Here is a 23842-nt window from a genome sequence, read left to right on the forward strand (position 1 = left end):
AGCTAACAAGTAAACCATGTGGATGGGTTTCCTAGGGCTGCGGTAACAAAGTACCACAAACTACATGGCTTAAAAGAGCAGCAGTTTATTCTCCCACAGTTCTGGAGGCTACAAGTTTGAAGTCAAGGTGTTGGCAAGGCCATGGTTCCCTTTGAAGTTCTAGGAAAGACTCTGTTCCGTGCCTGTCTTCCTAACTTCTAGTGGCTGCCAGCCAGCCATCTTTGGCATTCCTTGGCTCCAATCTCTGCCTCCATCTTCCCATAGTGTCTTCTTTGTGTCCCTGAATCTAAATCTCCTTTTCTTATAAAAACACCAGTCACTGGTCAGGGCCCCCCCCAATCCAGTGTGACCTTATCTTCACTTGGCTGCATCTGCAAAGACCCTAATTTCCAAATAAGGTCACAGTCACAGATACCAGGAGTTAGGACTTGAACATATCTTTTTAGAGGTTACATTTCAACCCATAACACCATAACAGCAGGTAGGGTAGCAGTTTAATGCAAGTTATTTAATTTTTTACCTTCTATAGCTAAATTTTCTTCAAATGTAAACTAGGGATAATGATATCACCTGTATGTCTATTACAGTGACTGTGGTGATGACATATATGTTTGCATATATGTCCAAACTCATAAAAATGTATACAATAAATATGTACAAGGTTCTATATCAATTATATCTCAGTAAAGTTACTCAAAATAATATCACCTATATGAGAAGACTGCTTTGAGAGTTAAATAAGTTATTGCATATAGAAGACTTTAGAACAGTGTATGACACAGAATAAGCACTCAGTAAATGTTAGTAATAATAGTATAGCCATAATAACAAATTATAATTATTTTATGCTGCTGAGCTATAGTTATGAAATGGCTGGGAGTCAAATGTGAATTCAAATCCTGACCCTGATGCCAACTCTTATACAGCCCTTTGCAAGTTACTAAAGCTTTCTGAGCTGTTTATTAATCCAAAAAGTGGCATAAAATGCTTCATATTTACTGAATTAGAGTAAATAAGCATAGTAATGATTCCAAAGCAGACATTCAAGAACTCTTACTTCTCACCTTCATTAACTTTTCCTGTCATTCAGTGTTCAGCTTAAGCCCTGTTTGCTCCACGAAAACTTCCATTCCAGTCCACACTTGTTTCTTCTTCTGAATGACAACCCAAATCCAGCTTCCTTAATGCCCTGTCATACTGTTCCCTGTTGTATTTGGTATGTACAATGAAAATATATGTGCGAATATCTTATAACTGAACAGAAGTGTTGCTCTTCAGGATTCTCACTGTGTGTGTTTCTTTTCAGATTCTCGAGTCAGAGGATGGTTCATGTTGGACTCTTACCTTCCTACCTTTGTTCTTACTGTCGTGTATCTGCTTTCAATATGGCTGGGTAACAAATACATGAAGAACAGGCCTGCTCTTTCCCTCAGGGGTATCCTCACCATGTATAATCTCGGAATCACACTTCTCTCCATGTATATGCTAGTAGAGGTAAGTATCGGTGTAGCTGAGTCTGGAGTCTATAATTGAGAGATTTTTAGAAGCAATTAAATCTAGCATAGGAGAACTATCCAAGGTTGCTATCAAACTATTCTTTAAGACCTCAAGAACTTGTGTTCTAGCATTTGATAGTATGACTTCTGAAAGCCCTAGAAGTCTTTGTTTCTAACCTGAATTTTTCTTATCCTAATTTAGGCCTATTTATTTATAGTCCTTAGTCTTTCGTTGAAATTTAAAACCACAATTTAGATCTGAATGGGCATTTAAAGATCTTATAATTTTCTCCTATTATGAATTATGATGCTGAGGCTTAGAAAAGCTACGTGATTTTCCTGAAAATAGACAGCTGTTGAGGAAAAGGGTATTTTTAAAATTAAATATCAAATGCAGTTAGTTTGACTGAAATACAAATGTACTGTCCCCTAAAGGATACATCCCGCATCTTTGGGCCACTATGACAATGGGATAGCTGTTTCTCAGGGTTAATTTCTGGAGACCTGAGTTGACCTTCTAGCTCATCTCTAGCTGCCCTCATTTCATCATGTACTCTCCATTCATTTGTAAAGTGCCAAATCCAAGTGATTTTACAAGAAAAAGAATAATTGTCCTGCCAATACAACCTAAGGCCTGACAGATAAGGGGAGGGGAAAGGAGGGAGTGTGATAAACATAAAATGTTTTTAGGGAAAAGTTAGGATAAAATCATTCATGTAAATTATAAATAGCTCTTGATGGCACAAGTATAGCTGCCTTCCTGTATCCTTGAATTAAAACAAATAAGTAAATAAATCCTTTTCTTAAAAAAAATGTTGTCTCATCTATAGAATTACCAGTAATCTGTGCATTAGTCTAAAATGTGCCATTCTAATAATGTTAAAAAACCATTATCTAAAACGACTGTAATTAAACTCTACCAATGGCATTTGAGGTATCAGTCAGAGTGCAGGAGGTGGGAAAGCTGTGCTAACAGTTCTAAACTCACACACATTGGGCTCACTAATCTACCTCACTCTGAAAGGGGAAGTTTTATTTTAGGTTCTCTACTAAATGAATTTTAGTTCACTAGATGAGCTTATGAGATAGTAATTTATTGAGAGAGACTCTGGGTCCCTCGGAATGGATGAAGAAACTACTCAAACACTCACCATTTGAGGAAGGAAAGTAGGGTTTTTTTTCTGAGGAAAATTGCCTCTGTTTCTTTATTAGCCAGGGTTATTATCTACTTTCTACATGCAGAAATGCATAAGAAAAACATGCAGCCCTTCACCAAATGGTTGGGAGTAATAACAAAGGGAAATGCAGATCAATACAGGGTTGAAATGCGCAGGTATTTTACACAAGTTCAAAAACATTTCCTCTTACTTAATCGTTCTGTTTTTCACATTCTGTTGACAAGAATTTGGGGCTATTCAGAGAAAAACAGAGCAGGTCTCCTTTTCCTTAAAAGCCACTTCACATTTTTATTTTACCTTTAAAACCCCCTGGAGGGTGGGAGTCATAGCAAGCAGGAAAGATAAAACCCAGCAGGTTAAGACCCAGGTTTCCATTTTCGGGCTGGGCTCCACACAACGGTCCTCAAAGTCTTTTGAACCATGCCTTCCTGTCTCCCACAATTTATGGTGTTAGTTTCCCTATATATCAACGGGAACAATATTTTTCATTGGATTTTTGTCAGAAGTAACAGTTGTATCGGAAGAGCCAGCTTGAAGATCTGACTACATAGGAAGCTCCAATACCTGCCAGATGCTTTGGTGTAGTGGAGTCAGAAGATCCGAATTCATGTGTCATTTCTGCCAGTTTTCCTGTAATTTTAGAGGAGTTACATAGATTCTCTGAATGAACCTTAGGCAATTTATCTTTGAAATGGAGATATGCTATTTGTCCAAATGAGTTCATGAGTGAGATGTGAGGGTTAATTATATTTGTTCAGCCAACATGCAGTGAGCACTTAGGAGGTATGTGAAGTGTACTAAGCCCAGGATATATAGAGACAGAGTGACGGATTGTGTAATCAGGTGTTCACAGATGGTATAAATAAGACTTAGTAAATGTGAAAAGGCTTTGTACATTTTAAAGTGAATATTAGTTACCATCAATAGAAACAAGAACAAGTTTAGTTTTTGAACAACCAAGTAAATAGTTAATGTCTTTTTACGGAGAACACCTGCACCAAGCGCACTCACTATTATGAGTTTTGCCTTTCTTTTCTCACACTTTTATGTCTCTTGGTTCAAAATCACTATTAGTTGCCTCCTAGCCTCCTCTGATTGTAACCTTTCTCAGGGCAGGCATAAGGTCTTTTCTTTGACATTTCTGGAGTACATTTAATAGATACCAGTCGAGTGATAAATTGAGTTAATCTTGCTGACTTGTTATGCATTGGCCAGATGTTTGCTTAGCCCAGGAAATTATTGCTAAAATTCTTTTTTCAACAAATATGTATTGAGTTCCTTTACTGTATCAGATTCTGTTCTAGATTATAGAACACAGTCTTTGCCCTAGTACAGAGATTTTCAACCAGTATGCTGCAAGAATTTTTAAAACATGCCATACCTGACTATTTAGTCAGGGGCACTGACCTCATGTCCTTAGATTGTCAATTTTAAAAACGATAATAGCCAACATAACAATAGCTGTTTGGTGTGAATGAATCAAAATTATACCTATTTTTTGGAGTGTTGCAGAATTTTAGTAATTAAATAGTTTATATGTGCCATGAGATGAAAAAGGTTGAAAATTGCTGCCCTAGTGCATTGAAGAGTAATAGGTTGGTGGTGGTACAGGAATTTCTCACGAAGGAGGTGATATTTGAGCTGAGACTGAATGATGAAAACAAGCCAGGCATCTAAAAATCTGGGGAGAGTGTGTTCATGCAGAATGAGCAGTGAGTGTAAAGTTCTTGAGGCAGAATAAGCTTGGAGTGTTCAAGGACCATAAAAAGAAACAATGGAACAAGGACACAGCAGACAGAGGAGAGAATGATTCAGGGTGAGGTGGGGATGTGGCTGATTGTATAGGGTCTTGAAAGACATTTGGGTTTTATTCTAAGTATAATGGAAAGCCACAGAAGGATTTTAATCAGGGGAGCAATGTGGATCTCCCTTTTAAAACAGGTTATTTTGGTTGCTACATGGAAATTGGACTATGAAAGTGAGTTGGGGGCAAGAATAGAAACAGTGTCCAGTTAGGATACGATTGCAGAACAACATTCAACAGATGCTAGCAGCTTGAATTAATTTGGTAGAGATGAAAAGCCAGTGGATTCTAGATGTATTACTTTGAAGTAGCCCACATTTCCTTAAGGCTAAGCATGTTTTTCATCAACATGTAGATTGCATGGTTCCTGCACACCAACCCAGCTAGGGGATTAGGAATGGTACACGGTAAGTCATATAGAACCTCCTGTAGTTTAGCTGCTTAATTCTGCTCTTTCGTTGTTCAATTGTCAGGTAGTTCTACAGAGGTAGCACAGGAGTGAAGATAGCCTAAATAAATATAATTGAAGCAGGAAATGCCATGGGGTAACAGAATATCGCCTGTCCTCTCCCACTACTACATTGTTAGTACATAATGAAGAGACTAGAGCCTCTTACAAAAAAATTCAGCAGATTAATAAACTACAGATTATTATTTTTAAGTATATTTTATTGATTATGTTGTTACAGTAGTCTCAATTTTTTTTCCCTTTGCTCCCATCTGCCCAGTACTCCCCTTCCCTCCAGAAATCCCACCCCCCATAGTTCATGTCCCTGGGTCATGCATATGAGTTCTATAGCTTCACCCTTTTCTATATTATTCTTAACTTCCCTCTATTTTGTACTAAACAATTATGCTTCTTAATCCCTGCACCATTTCCTCATTTCTCCCCTTCCCCCTCCCAGCTGATAACCCTCCAAATGATCCCCTTACCTATGATTCTGTTCCTATTCTGGTTTGCCTAGTAGGACTCGGTTTTTATTTTTTAGATTCTGTTGTTGATAGTTGTGAGTTCATTGTCATTTTAATATTCATAGTTTTGATCTTCTTTTTCTTAAGTAAGTCCCTTTAACATTTCATATAATAACGGCTTGGTGATGATAAACTTCTTTAGCTTTACCTTGTCTGGGAAGCACTTTATCTGCCCTTCCATTCTAAATGATAGCCTTGCTGGATAGAGTAATCTTGATTGTAGGTCCTTGCTTTTCATCACATTGAATATTGCTTGCCAGTTTCTTCTTGCCTGCAAACTTTCTTTTGAGAAATGAACTGATAGTCTTATAGGCACCCCTTTGTAGGTAATTCTCTGCTTTTCTCTTGATGCTTTTCAGATTCTCTCTTTATCTTTAACCTTTGGTACTTTAATTATGATATGTCTTGGTGTGGTCCTTTTTGAGTCTAGCTTGTTTGGGACTCTCTATGCTTCCTGGACTTATATGTCTATTTCCTTTACTAAAATTGAGGAGTTTTCCTTCATTTTCTCACATAAGCTTTCAATTTCTTGCTCTTCTTCTTCTCCTTCTGACACCCCTATGATTCGGATGTTGGCACATTTAAAGTTGTCCCAGAGGTTCCTAAGCCTCTATCATTTTTATAAATTCTTGTATCTTCAGTTGGTAATGGTTGACTGTTTATTTCTTCCTTATGTTCCATATCATTTATTTGACCCCTGGTTTCCTTCCCTTCACCATTGGTTTTGTGTGGATTTTCCTGTTTCATTTAGCATAGCCTTCATTTCTTCCCTTATGTGTTTGCCATACTTAAGCATATCTGTCAAGCCTGTTAGCATCTTTATCACCAGTGTTTTGAACTCAACATCTGTTAAGTTGGCTATCTCCTCGTTTGTTAGGTTGGCTATCTCCTCGTTGCTTAGTTCTCCCACTGGAACCTTGATCCATTCCCCTTTTGGGCCATACTTCTCTGTCTCCTCATCTTGACAGGCTCCTGTGTTTGTTTGTCTCTGTGTCTTAGGTAGAGCTGTCGCACCGTTATGTTGTAGGGGGCGGAGCCTTAGATATTCATCAGTGCAGGGCAACTAGTTTCACCACGTTGTGGCGCTGTATGTGGGGGAGGGGTCTGAGAGGGAACAATGCCGCTTGCTTAGCACTCGCCCCTTTTCCAGGCACTTCTCCTACTTCTGTATGGGACTGGTGCCTCTCTAGCTGTTGCCCTGGACATTGTTCCCAGAGTGGATGGGTCTGAACACATTCTCAGACCGTGTGGGCCTTTTAAGCAAGCAGACTCTGCTGAGAGACCGGCAGGTTCTTTCTCTGCCCCAACACCTACTGGTTTGCACAGTCAGAAGCAATGAGGCTTTATTGTCCCCAGCGCTGGAGCTGTGAGCTGCGCGGACTAGTCTGGTGCTGGGAGCACTTCCCAGGTGTCCCTCCCAACTTTTTAAAATGTGTGACTGCACTTTCTGCAGGCCTGCTGCTGCTGCCACCACACTGTGTCCTCTCCACCCCAGCTCCGCCCCTCCTACCTGCCTGGATGAGTATTTCTTCTTTATATCTTTGTTTGTTGGACTTCCATGCAGCTCGATTTTCTGGAACTTCTGGTTGTCTTTAGGTTTGGTTTTTTTTTTAAGTATATTTTATTGATTATGTTGTTACAGTAGTTCCAATTTTTTCCCCTTTGCTCCCCTCTACCCAGTACCCCCCTTCCCTCCAGCAATCACACCACCCCTTAGTTCATGTCCATGGGTCATCCATATAAGTTTGGCTTCACCCTTTCCTATATTATTCTTAACTTCCCCCTATTTTGTACCAACCCATTATGCTTCTTAATCCCTGCACCATATTCCCATTTCTCCCTCTCCCCACTCCCAGCTGATAACCCTCCAAATGATCCCCATACCTATGATTCTGTTTCTGTTCTGGTTTGTTTAGTTGGAATTTTTTTTAATTAATTTATTTGTTTATTTTATTTTTAGAGAGAGGGGAAAGGAGAAAAAGAGGGAGGGAAACATCATTCTGTGGTTGCCTCTCACTCATGCCCCCAACTGGGGACCTGACGTGCAACCTAGTCATGTGCCTTGACTGGGAATCGAACCAGCGACACTTGGCTTGCAGGCCGACGGTCAATCCACTGCGCCACAGTAGCCAGGGCTTTGTTTTTATTTTCTAGATTCAGTTGATAGTTGTGAGTTTGTTGTCATTTTAGTGTTCATAGTTTTGATCTTCTTTTTCTTAAGTAAGTCCCTTTGACATTTCATATAATAATGGCTTGGTGATGATGAACTCCTTGTCTCGGGAGCACTTCATTTGCCCTTCCATTCCAAATGATAGCCTTGCTGGATAGAGTAATTCTGGTTGCAGGTTGCCTTTCATCACATTGAATATTGCTTGCCAGTTCCTTCCTGCCTGCAAAGTGTCCTCTGAGAAATCAGCTGATAGTCCTATAGGCAGCCCCCCTGGAGGAAACACTTCGTCTCTCTCTTGCTGCCCCCAGGACTCTCTTTATCTTTCACTTTTGGCATTTCAATCATGATGTGTCCTGGCATGGTCTCCTCTGGGTCCAGCTTCCTGGACCTGTATGTCCATCTCTTTCAAAATTTGGGAAGTTTTTCTCATTTTTTTCAATTCTTGCTTCCTCATTCTGCACTGGTTGACTGTCTTTTTCTTCCTTATGTTCCAAATCATTGACCTGAACCCTGGTTTCCTTCCTTCACCATTGGTTTTGTGTGGATTTTCCTTCGTTTCACTTAGCATAGCCTTCACTTCTTCTCTTATGCGTTTGCCGTACTCAAGCATATCTGTCAAGCCTGTGAGCATCTTTATCACCAGTATTTTGAATTCTGCATCTGTTAGGTTATCTATCTCCTCATCTGTTAGGTTGGCTATCTCCTTGTCACTTAGTTCTCCCACTGAAACCTTGACCCGTTCCCCATTTTGGGCCATACTTCTCTGTCTTCTCATTCTGACGGGCTCCTGTGTGTGTTTGCCTCTGCATCCCAGGTAGAGTTGTCGCTCCTGTTATGTTGTAAGGTGTAGAGCCTTAGGGATTCATCAGTACAGGGCGACCTGTTTCACCACGTTGTGGTGCTGTATGTGGGCAATGGGTCTGAGAGGGAACAATGCCGCCTGCCCAGCACTCGCCCCTTTTCCAGACACCTCTCACACTTCTGCACTGGACCGGTGCCCCTCTAGCTGCTGCCCTGGCCGCCGTTCCCAGAGTGGGTGGGTCTGCGGACGCTCTAGGACCATGGGGGCCTTTTAAACAAGCGGACTCTGCTGAGAGGCCAGCAGTTTCTGCCTCCACCCCAATCCACATTGGTCTGCACAGTCAGAAGCAATGAGGCTTGATTTTCCCCGGTGCTGAGACCATGATTTGCGGGGTCTGGTTAGGAGCTGGGAACGCTTCTGCGGTTTTCCTCCTGACTTCTTAAAATGTGTGACTGCCCTTTCTGAGGGCCTACCGCTGCCGCTGCTGCTGCTGTTGCTGCTGCTGCCACCACATCGAGTCCTCTCCGACCCTGCTTTGCCCCTCCTACCTCTCTAGATGAGTGTTTCTTTTTTATATGCTGGACTTCCATGCAGTTTAATTTTCTGGAACTTCTGGTTGTTTCTAGTTTTGAGGTAGTTGTATTCCTTGTTAGTTGTGGAGGGAGATGCAGCATGTCTGTTTAGGCTTCCATCTTGGCTGGAAGTCTAAGCTACAGATTATTAATATTTCTGCATGATGTTAAACAACTCTCTTATTTGAAAAAGGCACCAACACACAAAAGTGATGCTGGAAATCAAGACTTCTGATTTGAGGTATGTTTACATGCCTCTCGGTCCAGGTGTCTAATGATCCGAGCAGCGAGCTAGACTTACTGCTGCTGACATTCTCTGACTGCTCAGGACTCAGGATCTTAAAGACATCCTGTGACTTAAACGGAATCTTGCTGAGTACTCCATCTTCCCTGACCTTGATAAGGAAATCAGACAAAATTAAGTACAAATGGTGTTTAACCTTAATCGCTTTCTGAACAGTGCATCCGTTCCTTAGCCTTAAAAGAGTAAGTGATTAGATTTCTGTTTTCCTGTCTTTCTGTCTAGGAATGCTATATAGACTTGTTGGTCAGGAAGCGTTCTCTTTAGTTAATCCTTTAAGCTTCCTCTGTTGTAAGTTTCAAGTATTTTGTAAACATTCCCAGGATCTGCCTGCGAGCTCTTTCCTGGACCCTCCCTGTTAATTAGCATATCTGTAAAATCCAATAAAAGGAAGATGAGGCTTCCCGCTCTCCGCTGTTGGTCTGAGCGAGCCACAGTCCTCGGTGGGTACTGGCTATTCATCCTGCTTATTGGAATTACCTCAGCATCCCCGGCCATATTTAACATCATATCTGTACACTACACAAAAGTTTACATATACTTTTAGGTGTCCCTAGATCCCCTGTAGCCTCTCACTGGTTCCCACTGGAGGCCCAGGCTCATAAAGCCCTGGGAGCTATAGGGTAACTTGACTTGTATTAAATAGATCCCTTCAGGAAAATGCAATCTTTTTTACTTTCGCTGGATTCATTATCCTAATGGTCTATAGTTATCATGATGCTAACTGAAAGGTGCTTTGGTTAGAAGGAAAGAGGTAAATTAGTATAGTGGAGTGAAGAAATGGTTTCTAAAGTGTTCTAAGTGTTTTTAGTGGTTCATCTCTTTTTAATGTTCAGTTTATTAACATCGCATCCCTCCTTGCTCTGTCTATGTAGTTTAACAGTGCTATACCTTTACATATTTCTGATACACAGAAGAAAATGGTAGGCTTTTGTATATAATAATTTATGTAAATCAAAGCCAAAATGCCTTATATTTAGAATTTCAAGTTTCTTCAGTAATAGTGAGAAAGAAAGGAGAAAACCTCTTTTGAAAAATTTCCATAAAGAATAAAGAGGCTCATTTTGTGGAAAGAACACTGGATAAGGAATTAAAAAGGTCTGAATTTCAATCATTGTTCTACTTTCTATCCATGTAATCTTGAAGAAACTATTTATTTATATATTTATTGAGTACTTTTTATGTGTCAGGCATTGAGCAGGGAACTGTAGATAAAAAGATGAACAAAAATGCCTAGATTTTATGGAAATTTTAGTTTTTTAAGCAAGGGAAATATAGACATTAATTAGTTATAACCACACATATGATTGATCATCACATAGCATAAAGTAGTGAAGAAATGGCATAAGAATCTTTCTGAGGCCTGGTCTTCATAACTGTAAAATGATAATAAATATGTACTTTATAAAGTTATTGAGATGATCGACTAAGATATATATATATATATATATATATATATATATATATATATATGCCATTATAGAGTATTATTAAAATTTTAGTGTAGTTTTCTCACATTTGTTTACATTTAATTATGCATTTTACTTGTGGAAACATATGACTAGGTAATTCCTTACACAGAATATTTTGTTACTTAAATTATAGCTAAATTCTGTTTCTTTTTAGATTTAACTTTAAAAGAAAAAAATGTTAGAAGTAAACATTAATTAAGGACTATAACTGTTGATATCAGCTCACAGCAAAAATTAAATCCTTTGATAATAAGTGTTTGAGTACTGAATTGAATCAAAGTCAAATTCTGGGAGAGTTCTACTCCAACCTTGAATAGATGCCAATTAGAAACGTGAATGGGAAATTGTTTTTATCCACATTCTCATGTTGATCCCTCCTCCTTTCTTGCTTCCTTGGCAGCTTATTCTCTCTAGTTGGGAAGGAGGCTACAACTTACAATGTCAGAATCTTGCCAGTGCAGGAGAAGCCGATATCCGGGTGAGTCGTGAGAAGAAGCAAATCAGCCCCCTATCACTGTTTCTCATTGAGAAGAAGAGAAGGCATTCTCCTTGTAGATAAGAGGATGGGGGGCTGGGATTAGATAAGAAAGGAACTCCTGTTTAACAGAAATGTTTGATAACAAAAATGTTTCCCAAGTGTACAGCTATGGGAGACTGATTGAATAAACAATGGTACATCCATGTAATGGATTCCTGTCTAAATGGAATGAGGAAGATCCCTATACTGCTGTGGAATCATCTCCAGGATATGTCTAAGTGGAAAAAAGCAACCTGTGTAACCCATGTTTATAGTATACTTGCTTTTGTGCAAGAAAGTATATGAATATATGTGTGTATTGTTTATGTTTTTAAAAAAAAACAATGATAGGATAACCCAAAAGCTAACAAAGTGGTTTCCTTTTAGGGTAGGAAACAGGGCAGAGGAGACAGAATAGAAGCTAGACATCTCTAAATGTTCACTGTATTATATTTGACTTTGGAACCATTAAGTGTTTTACATAATTATAAAACAAAATTAAATCTAAAAAGGAAGACAGGCAGATTCCCCCCAAAAAATTCAGAAATAAATGAATATACCCATAAATTAAGTTGGTAACATAACTACCCCAAGAAGAATTATTTCAAGTAACATTGAAACACAGTGTTTTGATTGGACATCCCTAATGAGATATATCCTAACAGCATTCAGTAATTTTTTGTTTGCTATTAATAAAGATATGGGTATTCTTTTTTGAGACTGTTATAGATACACTGTAGGATAAAGTAAATATATAGTAATGTTAATATCATTATAACTAATATTTAAACATAAAAGAGATATCCATAAGAAAGTTAAATGAAACTCAGTAATCATAGATTCATATTAGAAATATCAGAACTTACTTTATTTTTTCTAAAACAATCATGGTTTTAGCTCTCTGTACAAAAAATGCCTAGTTAATCTGTGACAACCCAATATAATGAGCAATGAATCCCCAGATTGTTCTCTCAATTACCATAATTTTCCACTAGAAGGGATAGGGTTCTTAGAGAATTGGCCAGTTTTGGGTTTGGGTGGGAAATATATACAGAAGAACCCAGGATCCAGGACCTCCTGTGATAGAAAGCAAGGGAAATATCCAAGGCTACTAGAGTCTTGACAAAAAGATATAGGAGCCACCCTGAAAGGACTCCCACTGGCTAATTATGGGACGATTTGAGTATCAAAAAGGACAATGGCTGCTGAATTGAAGCATATTAAGTTTACTTTTAAAAACCAGAAGTTTAAAATTATACTAAAAATACCCTCACTGTTTTTGAAGGTTGCTAGAACATTAACTCATTATAGGAAAAAAAAAATTAAAGGGAAAGAATCAAATGTTTTCTTGCCTTTCATATGTTGATATCCAAAGAGGAAGAGTTCTTCTCTATAGAAAAGAAAAAGGTATAAGTAACAAGAGAATTAAAATCACCATTTTACAGCTCCTACTGAAGTTATGGATCTAGACAGCAATGATCTGTAAATGATGAAACTGTTGGGTGAAAGTTGAATGGAAACTTCATAATGATTGGATTAGGCTGTTAACACCTGAACTCATTGTACATGAATATCAGAAAGTATGCCCCTCTTTTTCATGGAATCTCAGAGGTGGTTGGCTGCTTCAGCATGAAGCTGAACATCTCTTTCCCAGCCACAAACTCCATACCTTTTATGAGAAGTGTATGGCCATGTAAGTTGCTGCTGACATTCTGGGAGAAGAATGGAAGGATTATATGGTTTGAATCAGTGGTGAGAATGACCAAGTTGTGCCATAAAGGAGGATATCTTGAACCTTGGCCATGTCTGCTGGCTACTGAGTAAGGGGCATTCCTGTTTTACACCAAGGAAGCCTGGAGAAAGAAAGTGCAAATTTCTGCGCAGTTGAATTGTGGATGCCAACCTGAGTGTTTTTCAATTTGGTCATTATAAAAAATGATTAAGAAAGATATTCCTGGTCTCAGTGATGGTACTGTCATTGCCTGGGGCATCTGCAAACTTTTGAGTCTCTCTAAAGATGACGTCCACAAAAATGTCATGAAAAAGCCCCTAAACAAAGGCAGCGAGAAACCTGGGATCAAAGCACCCATGATTCAGCATCTTGTTACTTCTTGTTACTGGAGGAGTCCTGCAACACAGAGGACATTGGGCTACTGCTCTGAGGAAACAATGTACTAAGAAAAATAAGGATGAAATCGCAGAATATGCTAAACTTTTGGCTAAGACAATGAAGGAGGCCAAAGAAAAACTCTAGGAACAGATTCCCTAATGATACAGGATATCTTCTAATAGTTTCTACCTCTAAATCTGAATCCACTCAAAAATGAGATTTTCTAAGAGTAACAAATAAGATCAGATGAAAGAAGAAGGAAGGAAGGAGGAGAGGGAGGGAGGGAGTAAAAGGAAAGGAAAGAAAGGGAAGGGAGAGAGAGAGAGAAAGGGAAGGAGGGAAGAAGGAAGGAAGGAAGGAAGGAAGAAAAGGGAAATTATGTTCCTCCTTATGTAATCTGATAGCAAGTACATAGACCACCTATGAAATCTGGCCCAAAACCTGAAACCTGAATCCAACCAAGCCTATAAGTCTAAGTGCTAATTACAGAGAAGGTGGAGAATAGAGAAACAAATAACACTAGAAAAAAACAGTCATCCAAATCCATAATATTAGTAATATTAGAATTCTATACAACAACTGACCTAGCTTTTTTAAGAATAAAAGACATGAAAGAAAAGAGGGGAGCAAGGAGAAGGAGACTTATTGGTTAAAAGAGACTTAAGAACTATATTAGAAAAATGCAAGCTGGATTTTGTTTGAATCCCAATTTAAACAAACTATAAAGAGATATTTTTGAGATAGATTTGGACATTGATTAGGCTATTAAAAGATATTAGGCAAAAAAAAGTTATTAAGCAATTGTTAATTTTATTAGATAATGTCATGGTGGTTATGTTAAAACAAAAGAAAAATCTCCCTATGAGTAGTTTTTATAGATAAAATAATGTACTTTGGACTTGCTTATATGCTATACTCCCCCCGCCCCAAAAAAGGAAAATAGAATTGATTCAACAAATTTGGAATTATATTGAAAAATTTGAAATTCAATGATAGATACCAAAAGGTTCATTATACTTGTTTTCCCTGCATTTGTGACTGTTTGAAAATATCCACAATAAATAACATGGCTTATTAATAAGGGAACTGGTAGAAAACCTTTTAGTTGAAATCTTTAAGAAGTACATTTTAAAGCATCTTCAAAGCTATAATACAAAAAAAGTAAGATATGTACATTTCTCTACACCCACTTTATTTCTAATATTTTGGGTTGGCCATAAAGTTCATTTGTTTTTTCTTTAAGATGGCTCTAGTAACACGTAGTTGTCTTTAACTTCAAAACAATTTTGTTAGATTATATTGTGACAGCTATCATATCAGCATGGATTTTTTAAAAACTTATCAAAATTGGTAAATTTTTGTGTAACAATTTTAATATTGAAGATGGAAGAAAATATGCAACATTTTCAATATATTATGCTTTATTATTTCAAGAAAGGTTAAAACGTAAATGAAATGCAGAAAAAGATTTGTGCAGTGTATGGAGAAGGTGCTGTGACTGATAGCACATGTCAAAAGTGGTTTGCGAAGTTTTGTGCCGGAGATTTCTGGGTAGATGATGCTCCACGGTTGGGTAGATCAGTTGAAGTTGATAGTGATTGAATGAAGACATTAACTGAGAACAATCAACGCTATACCATATGGGAGATGGCCAACATACTCAAATCAATGAAGTTATTGGTGAAAATGAAAAAATGTGTCTTTTATTTTACAGAAAAGACTATATAGACTTTTTGGCCAACCCAGTCGTATCATAGACCAGTACACTATGGGATACCATACAGTTCTCTATAGGTCATTGTTACATATATGTATTGTATGTATTTATAGTTTAATATTTCTGAAGGTTTATTGTTACCTCAAACAGAAGCCACTACATCTTGAGAAACAGACTGTAGAGCATGTACCCTAATTTCAAAGTTCATGTTATGTAGAGTGTCCTCTTATGTTTATAAATGTTGGTGCTAAGGGACTCAGGAGGGAAAGGAAGTGGTAATCATGACATATTACTGCCAGTGAGGAAGAAGAGCATCTTGATTTTAATCTTTTCTTCTAAGGAAGAGACATGAAAGAAGTAGTCATAGACTGCTCTTGGGTAGTATAATTTTAAGAGACAAAACATGTACATTAGAGGGATAGATAATAAGTTAAATTTAGTGTAACAGACAGTAGTGATCTATTCAGTGCTAGGCCCTGAACAAAGGTGAGGCAGACAGTCTCTGCCTTCAAGTGACTTATATTCTGTGGAAAAAGATGGATTCATAACACTAATTACACTTTATTATGGTTATTAAGATAATAAGCATAAAGTAATTTGGTAATATAAATGAAAAAGTGGTTGATTCAGCCTGAAAAAAGAGGAAAGGTGGTTTTTAGGAGGAGTATGAATTGGTTCTGTAGGTTTAGAGGAATAACTTGACCAGACATATATTTTGGAAAGATAAATACTAGACTAGGTTGAATTGCTGGGAATAAGAAAAAAAACTGGAGGCAAAGATGCCAGGTAGATGCTTTTTCAATAGTCGGAGTGAAATGCATGCCAGTAAAGCATAGGACACACAGAACACTGAGAGGGAGGGCAGCACGAGGGGCATTTGTATTGCTCACCTTTTATTTTTCCCTTTAAAAAATGTTTACAGGTAGCCAAGGTGTTATGGTGGTACTACTTCTCCAAATTAATAGAGTTCCTGGACACAATTTTCTTTGTCTTACGGAAAAAAACCAGTCAGATTACTTTTCTTCATGTATATCATCATGCCTCTATGTTTAACATCTGGTGGTGTGTTTTGAACTGGATACCTTGTGGGCAAAGTAAGTTATTTTGTTAATTTTTTAGTTCTGTGTAATGGATCTTGCAAGACCTCTAGTGTGTCTGCTGTGTTGAGGGTTGCATGCAGAGCAGTGCAGATCAGGAGGGAGGGAAGAAAGGCCAAGGCTGGCCTGCTTTATTGTGCAGGGAAGCACATGTTTGCCAAGGACCATTTTTTTCTGGTCTTTGATACTGGCAAAGTCTGTGTATTACCTTAAATTTAAAAATATTTTCTTTTCCATGCACCAAATGTCCAATGGCCAGAAGCACATATCCTAGCTGGAGCAGTTTTACTCTAGTACTTGGGGTTGAACAAACAAGTATAGCACCTTCCATGGTCACCACTTGGCTGTGGTATAGATTCAATCATTTCAAAGTTTAGGGCTCCTTTTTCCATTCAGAAAAATTAAAGCCACATTGCTGACCCATCAGGGCACTGGCTTTAAAATTTTTTTATTAAGAACTACAGTATGTTTCACATCACAACCCATTCATTCATATATGTATATTTTGAATGAAATAAAAATTTCACGAGACAATATTTAGCCTGGCTCTGTATATATTTTTCAAATTCTATTTCACTTTTTCATAAAATGGATGACAATTCTCATTGCATTGATATACTAATGGGTCCTTTACGACCTGCAGTTTGAGAAATCCTGGGCTAGAGAGAACAGTACTTGCTATTCCATATTGTCTTATACACAAGAATTAAAAAATATTCTATGAAAAATCAGAACAGGTAAAACTCAGTCAAAATGATTTAATTCTGAGATTTAGGATCTTGTAGAGATGAGATATTTTAAAAATACCAAGGGTACAGTATTTCCTCACTTATCGCAGGTATTACGTTCTAGACCCCCCCGCAATAGGTGAAAATCCACAAAGTAGGAACCTTACATTTTTATTTTAGTACTTATATGTATTTTAAGGCTTTATAAACCCTTCCCACACACTTATAAATCGTTCCCTGTCCCTTATTAACCTTTCTCCCTTATTAACCTTTTCCACACTTTTATAAAGACTACTTATGTTCTTAAACATATTCTACACTCTTAAACCTATGTAACTTTAACAACGTATGTATACAGTACTGCAAAATCCCGCAGTATAGCAAAAAATCTGTGATAAATAATTAAATATATTATTTTTAAAAATCCCGCCATACAGTGAGGCCGCAATAAGTGAACTGCAGTATAGAGAGGGACTACTGTATTTGCAATATGTCAGTGACTGTGAAGATGCAAACTTACACTACAGTGTGAAGAAGGAAACTGCCAAGGGGTGCAGTGGGTGGAAAGAGATGCTTTGCACACCTCTCCTGGCTGACAGAACTTAGTTTCTTCAGTTTAGGTATTAAGACTATAATAGACTTAAACTGTAATCAACATATAGACTATAATCAACACCAAAGGACAATATCAAGGTTAAGTAATTTTATGACTGTCAACAGTTTCATTACAAATCACTAGACATATGTCAGTCTAAAATAATCACTGCATAAAGACAGACTTCCTATGAATAAAATGCTATGTGTATGACAGTTTCTATTCAGTCTAGAATATTATTAAAATTATAAGCAGCAACTACTTATTTTTAATTAATTGATGGAAATGAAAACTTCGGTGGGTAAAAAAATCACCAATATTGTTGTACTACCTGGTATTCTGAAACTATATTTGTGTTTTTATATAAATTCAAATGCCATAACAAGTTATTCCAGTCAGTGTTTCTTAAGGACTTACTAGATGCATGGTGTTATTCCTTTTGTTCCTTATTCATTAATTTGCATTTATCTAGATCTTTAACCCAGGATTGGGAAACCAGGCTAGAGAATTTAAATTGGTTAATTAACCAATACATGTTCAGTGCCTTTTAGTTTATATAGTATTTATTATCTCAATCCTACTACAACCTTAAGGGGTAATTATTATTATACCAATTTTCCAGGTGAGAAAAATAAAAATTTATGAAGTCAAAGTAACATAGTAACAGCAGGTCCTCTAGCTTCCCAGTCTCTCTTACCACAAGATTGATGGCTCATAGAGCAGCCCCCTCGATCCCAAGATAACACCTAGAACAGTACCCAGCACAAAGTGAACACTAATAAGCACTTTACACATATCAATTGATTTAATCCTCATAATAGGATTTGTTTCCAACAAATAATCCACCTCTTACTCTTGCAGGTGTATCTTTTAGAACCTTAGTTGACCAACATAGAAACTAGTCCTTTCTCCTTGGTGTCATGAAATACCATCCACCTGTGCTGATGGCAGTTTAGAAAGATTTCATGCAGATGATGGCAGGGTTGAGGAAATGCTTCGGCACAGCTTATCACAGCAAATATCCTAAAATTGGATTTTAGATCATCTTTGTCCTAGAAGTCCATGAGATGACCCAGCCTCTGAGAAGGTCTCGCTGGCCAATCTCTCCTCAGTCCCAGCCTTTTCTTTACCTGCTGGCCCTTCTGTCTCCTCCATATTCTCTTACCTTCCACAGCATTTCATGGTAGGTTTTATATACTTAATTATGAAGAGCAACATATTTTCCTGTTGATTACATGACAGCATGTACTTAAGGCTCTCTACAATCATATTGGCTCATCAGAGGCTTAGTTAAAGCAAAACCTCCACTCTTAAAGAAATTCTGCCATTGGCTTTAAGGTAACATTTTTTTCTCCCCAGTTAGTTGAAAGTAATGAGCTAAAGGACAGTAAGACTTTTGCAAACCAGGAATTACCTGTTTGGTTGGCACACTGAAGCACTATTTTGCTGAATCTGGGAGTAATGGCACAGTAATCAGGGTCAGTTTATCAGTGTGAATCGTTAGTACCATATTTATCATTCATCTTTATGATGAACAGGAAGGATCTCACTTGAGGAAAAAAAGAAAGGAACAGTCTTATTTTCTGGAAGAGCAGTAATTATGTGATACTTTCATAGGTTTCTTTGGACCCACTCTGAACAGTTTTATCCACATTCTTATGTATTCCTACTATGGACTGTCTGTGTTTCCATCGATGCACAAGTATCTTTGGTGGAAGAAATATCTCACACAGGCTCAACTGGTATGTCCTCCCTCCTTTCAGCTCTTCTCCATGTGAAGCTTCTAAATATTCTCATGAATGGGGAAAGGTAATAGGAATCCCAGACTTCTTACAAGTCAGAGGATTTTCCATGTGGGATGAAGCTGCCTATTTTCTCTAAAAATGGCCTTTTAAGAATGAAACCTTGTGTATTTAAATGTTCTTTGTGTACGCAATTAGCTTATTCCTTGCTTTGAAATGTAGGTGAATATGCTGAAATCAATGTTGATGTTAAATTATTTTTATTTCTATCATTTCAATTTTCCATGAGAAAACTAATGAACAATTAAATGAACAATTATAATTACTGACTAATATAACTTTAAATAAAATTTCTGGATAATACAGTATAGTGGGCTGCTTTAGCATTTTCTTGTTTTATTCCTGCAAAATTTAGGGAGTAAGAGTAGTTGATTCTAAAGGTATAAAACCTCAGAGTGGTTTTTATATGACTCGGCCTGGTTCCCTCACCATGATGCCCCTTCTCCCACCCTCCCAGGTGCAGTTCATGCTCACCATCACACACACCATGAGTGCTGTCGTCAAACCATGTGGCTTCCCCTTCGGGTGTCTCATCTTCCAGTCTTCTTACATGCTTACATTAGTCATCCTGTTCTTAAATTTTTATTTCCAGGTAAGTTAAATTTAAATATTCAGTGGTGAAACATAATAGACTATGCACTTTTGCATTATATATTTGTTTAACTTTACTGATTAAATATTATAGTAGCATATGTTTGTTGGTAAATTCAAATAACAGAGATGTACAAAGTAAAAAATGAAATTTGCGTTCCAAACTCCTTTCCCAACACAGGAGGTCCTTCTTGAAGGAGAACCACTCTTAGTCTAGTGGGCATTCTGTTAGACATTTTTCAATGAAAATATATAAAGTTTTATCAAAAGTATTATGCATTTGTGTCATATATATGCACTATGCTACCAAAGTCTGAAGTCTGAAAGTAACAGAAAAGCGAGGTTTGGCTGCCTGTTGCCACAAAAGCCAAATTCGTGAGGCAGATGCTGTTGTAAAACGACAGGGGTTTTATTCAGGTGCTGCGTGATCTGAGAGAATGGCGGACTCCTATCTCTATGCTCATCTCCTCAAAACCAGGACAAAAGGCAGTGTCCAGAGTTCCTGTTCCATTTTAAAGTACAGTCCTTTGAAGCTCACAGGAGGCTACTAAGTGGTCATAGTCCACATCCAGGTAGCATAACTCGTTCCCCACTGCTGTTTATTTCAGGCTCCCTCTTGGAGCCTGCGTGTGGAGCCCGCACAGCCATGGGCCACGCAGCTGCTGGGGCTGCAGGTCATGTACTCCTGGGAGAGAGGGTGCGAATGCGCCGGTGAGAGCCTCACCAGGTGGGCAAGAGAGAGCCAGAGAGGCTCCCTCCAAAATCCATGGGCCTCAGTAGCCACATGGCCCACGGAGAGAAGAAGCAGGTACACCGTTGTGAGTCCAGGTGGAGAAAATGTGTTTCTTTGTTTGCCTGGGATTATATTAGCTTGGATGTGGGATGGACCAGGTGCTTTCTCAAAGATATGACCAATGAATTTCCCAAAGTTTTATATGCTTTGGGTGGGTCTACCTCCCAAATAATCCCTCCCTTTCCCAGGCTAGACTGACAGGCTTCTTTGGTTCAGAACCTCCCCCTGCATCATTTGACTTCTGTTGAGCATGTACTGCCTTCCCCTCTTCCCACCCCCAATCTGGTAGCAGAAGGGACGGGGGGCTTTTATCCTCTATCCAGTTATCTTGCTGGCCCTTCACGCTCAGTGTAAGAACCTGCTGCCATCTTGGCCAGTGGGCAGAGACTCTCCTGATGCTCCAGACAGACTGTCTAGTGATAAAAAATGGAGAAAAACATAAGCTAAATGAATTTAATGTTACAGACTGTTTCCATATCAGCTACTGTGATTTATAGACTATTTATTTGGAAAAAGATTTATTTTAAGGCAAAGCAGTGTGCAAAGTTACACTGACTTTTTCTTGAATGTCATTTAAAGGGAGGAGAGCATTAAAATGCAATTTCAAAGCCACTCTGGTATTCAAGAACTGATGAAAGTTGTAACAGCAGAGACCTAGGTGGTTGTAGATTTAACTTGCTCTCTTTTGTGGGCTGGAGAAATAGCAAACTTCATGAAAAAAAAATGAGAACATACATTTATATTCAAAACAGTACTTTTGAAATTGTATTCAACTACATTTTCTTCTTCAGACAAACAAGTGCTTTCTGATTTTTTAGTTTGCATTTGCTGACAATCAACCCATAGTGGGTTTAACAAGGTGCAACTGTGGGAATAGAATTTTTGATAGCTTTTTGGTTCTTGTGTTTCTGAAATTGGACTGGCTAGCCTTTGTCTGTTATAACAGCTAAAAACTTCAGAATTTCTAAAGAAATAACCATTGATAGAATCAAACAAAGCCACAAAATTAAAAAAATTAGAAAAGCTGACTGTTAAAGGAAAGCTAAGGGAGACTTTTTGGTGTTGAAACTTGAGGACCAATGGATGGCCCAGCAGGGGTCAGCACTGGCACCCAAAGCTTTAACCCTACCTATTGGTTCAATTGAATCTTAGTCTTTTAAAGTTGAGTGTATTCTTTCAATCTTAACCCTTAAAAATGAGATGAGATCAAGTATTTTGTTAGAATAAGCAAAGATAATATGCCAAAACCCAAATCAAGCCAAAGTCACAGGTACTGGTACTTTTAAAATAATAGACAACACTTTTTCACTTGAACTGTATTTTTTTTTTAATTATGTCCTTAAATAAGTCATGGGGATGTGATGTACAGCATGGTGACTATAGTTAATACTGTATATTTGCAAGTTGCTAAGAGAGTAGATCTTAAAAGTTCTCATCACAAGAAAAAATTCTATGCAGTGGTGGATGTTAACTAGACTTATTGTGGTGATATTGTCACAGTATAGAGAAATATTGAATCATTATGTTGTACATCTGAAACTAATATATGTCAATTACTGTATACCTCTATTGAAAAAAACTGAAAAAAAAATCCTTTCCAAGTAAGTAACTAAAGCAGAATAAATTAAATGCTAATCCCATAATGCATCAATACTATACTGGTAAGGTGAAAGAAAGAACCTTTCATTGGATTTCATACATATGTCCCCTTTTCACCCTTTCTTAATTTTAACCAGAAGCTTAAAAATTGTCATATTAAAAACAATAATTTTTATTAGAAAGTTCAGTACCCAGGAAAATCATGCACTGTTTTAGACTATCTGCCTCTTTAGACAAGGTCTTATTAAAGATTTTTTTTTTCTTTTTCTCTTCAAATTGCACACATCCAACAGACATATCGAAAAAAGCCAATGAAGAAAGAAATGGAAGAGTCACCACCAGGGAAAGAAGTTAAGAATGGATTTTCCAAAATCTACTTCACTGCTACTAATGGAGTAATAAACAAGAAGGCACAATAAATACCAAGTAACAAACACAGCATATATAATAGCCTAACAGATTCACTTGCTTTTAAGGCAAGGATTAAATTGAAAGTTTTATATATTTTAGCATAAACTAATTCCTTTTGAGTTTATAAATCATTTGTACCCAGAATGTATTAGCATCTTGCTGTTAGGTTAATCTGTTGAGTACTTCTGTCAACTTCTGTCAGCATTGAGATGAGGCTAAACCCTGTACACCTCAGAACTGGTGCAACATTCTCTCACTTTCTCTCTTTCCCCCAGACTTAACCTCTCACCAGGAACAGTCATCATAATGCCTTATACACACACAAAGCCAGGAAGCACGGAGCGTTATTTTTCATGGCAAGTCTTCAAATAAAAAGTTAAGAGTTCTGTTCACATGAAAATGTTAAAAAAAACGTTAATTATCTTCTAAGTACAGGGTATGTTCTAATCTATATTAAGCAATAACTGTCAGCGCAAAAAGTAATTAGTCCCTCTGTTCCTTTACAAATCAACCCCAGAATATATTAAAAGGGAATCATAAATGGGAAATCTAGTAAAACTTTTCACTCTCTCTCAAGCTGTGTATCTGTCAAATTCCCAAGCCACTCCTAATTTTCAACATAGTGATATGGTAATGAAACTTGTATATTTTTAAAATTTTGAATATTAGTTTTTCTAAAAAGAAAAAGAATCTGCCAAATCCTCATAGCTCAGGGGCTTTGAATAGTTGTTCCTGAGTTTTAATTATTCATGTCTACCTCTCATGTTAAGTTGCCCTAAGTTAGGATATAGACACACACAATGCTCAGTATTTGAAAGTAGGATCTAAGTAAACCTGATTGCCCATTTCTTTCTGAACAAGCACTCGAGTCCAGTCTGCCCTTTTCCTTGGAATGGTATGCCACTGGAACATTTCTAAATCAATTAACAGAGCAATTGGGGAAAAAGAGACGTTGAGTTTGTCAACTGTTTATTGTGAACCTGTTTGTGAATATTACTCCCGAAAAAACTGCTACCAATTTTTGCAGGTTAAGTTTTTGAAAATAGGAACTAAAAATTGGAGGACTATAGAAAGATTTCAATACTGAGCCATCAGCTGGTAATAAGCCACAATGA

General features: G+C 37.6%; 1 protein-coding gene across 1 annotated transcript in view; it reads left to right on the forward strand.

Moving 5' to 3' along the window:
- ELOVL2 (ELOVL fatty acid elongase 2) overlaps positions 1–22898 on the forward strand; it is a 61219-nt gene extending 38321 nt beyond the window's left edge. Inside the window, exons 4-9 of the mRNA XM_090268292.1 lie at positions 1307–1494; positions 11168–11245; positions 16034–16205; positions 19149–19273; positions 19791–19925; positions 22610–22898. Of these exons, the coding sequence (XP_090124418.1) occupies positions 1307–1494; positions 11168–11245; positions 16034–16205; positions 19149–19273; positions 19791–19925; positions 22610–22735 (824 nt within the window). The 3' untranslated portion in view covers positions 22736–22898. The remainder of the gene's footprint in view (positions 1–1306; positions 1495–11167; positions 11246–16033; positions 16206–19148; positions 19274–19790; positions 19926–22609) is intronic.
- The last annotated feature ends 944 nt before the right edge of the window (positions 22899–23842 follow it).

Source organism: Furipterus horrens, unplaced genomic scaffold, assembly GCF_987537825.1.
Source record: "Furipterus horrens unplaced genomic scaffold, mFurHor1.1.pri manual_scaffold_3, whole genome shotgun sequence".
NCBI lineage: Eukaryota > Metazoa > Chordata > Mammalia > Chiroptera > Furipteridae > Furipterus > Furipterus horrens.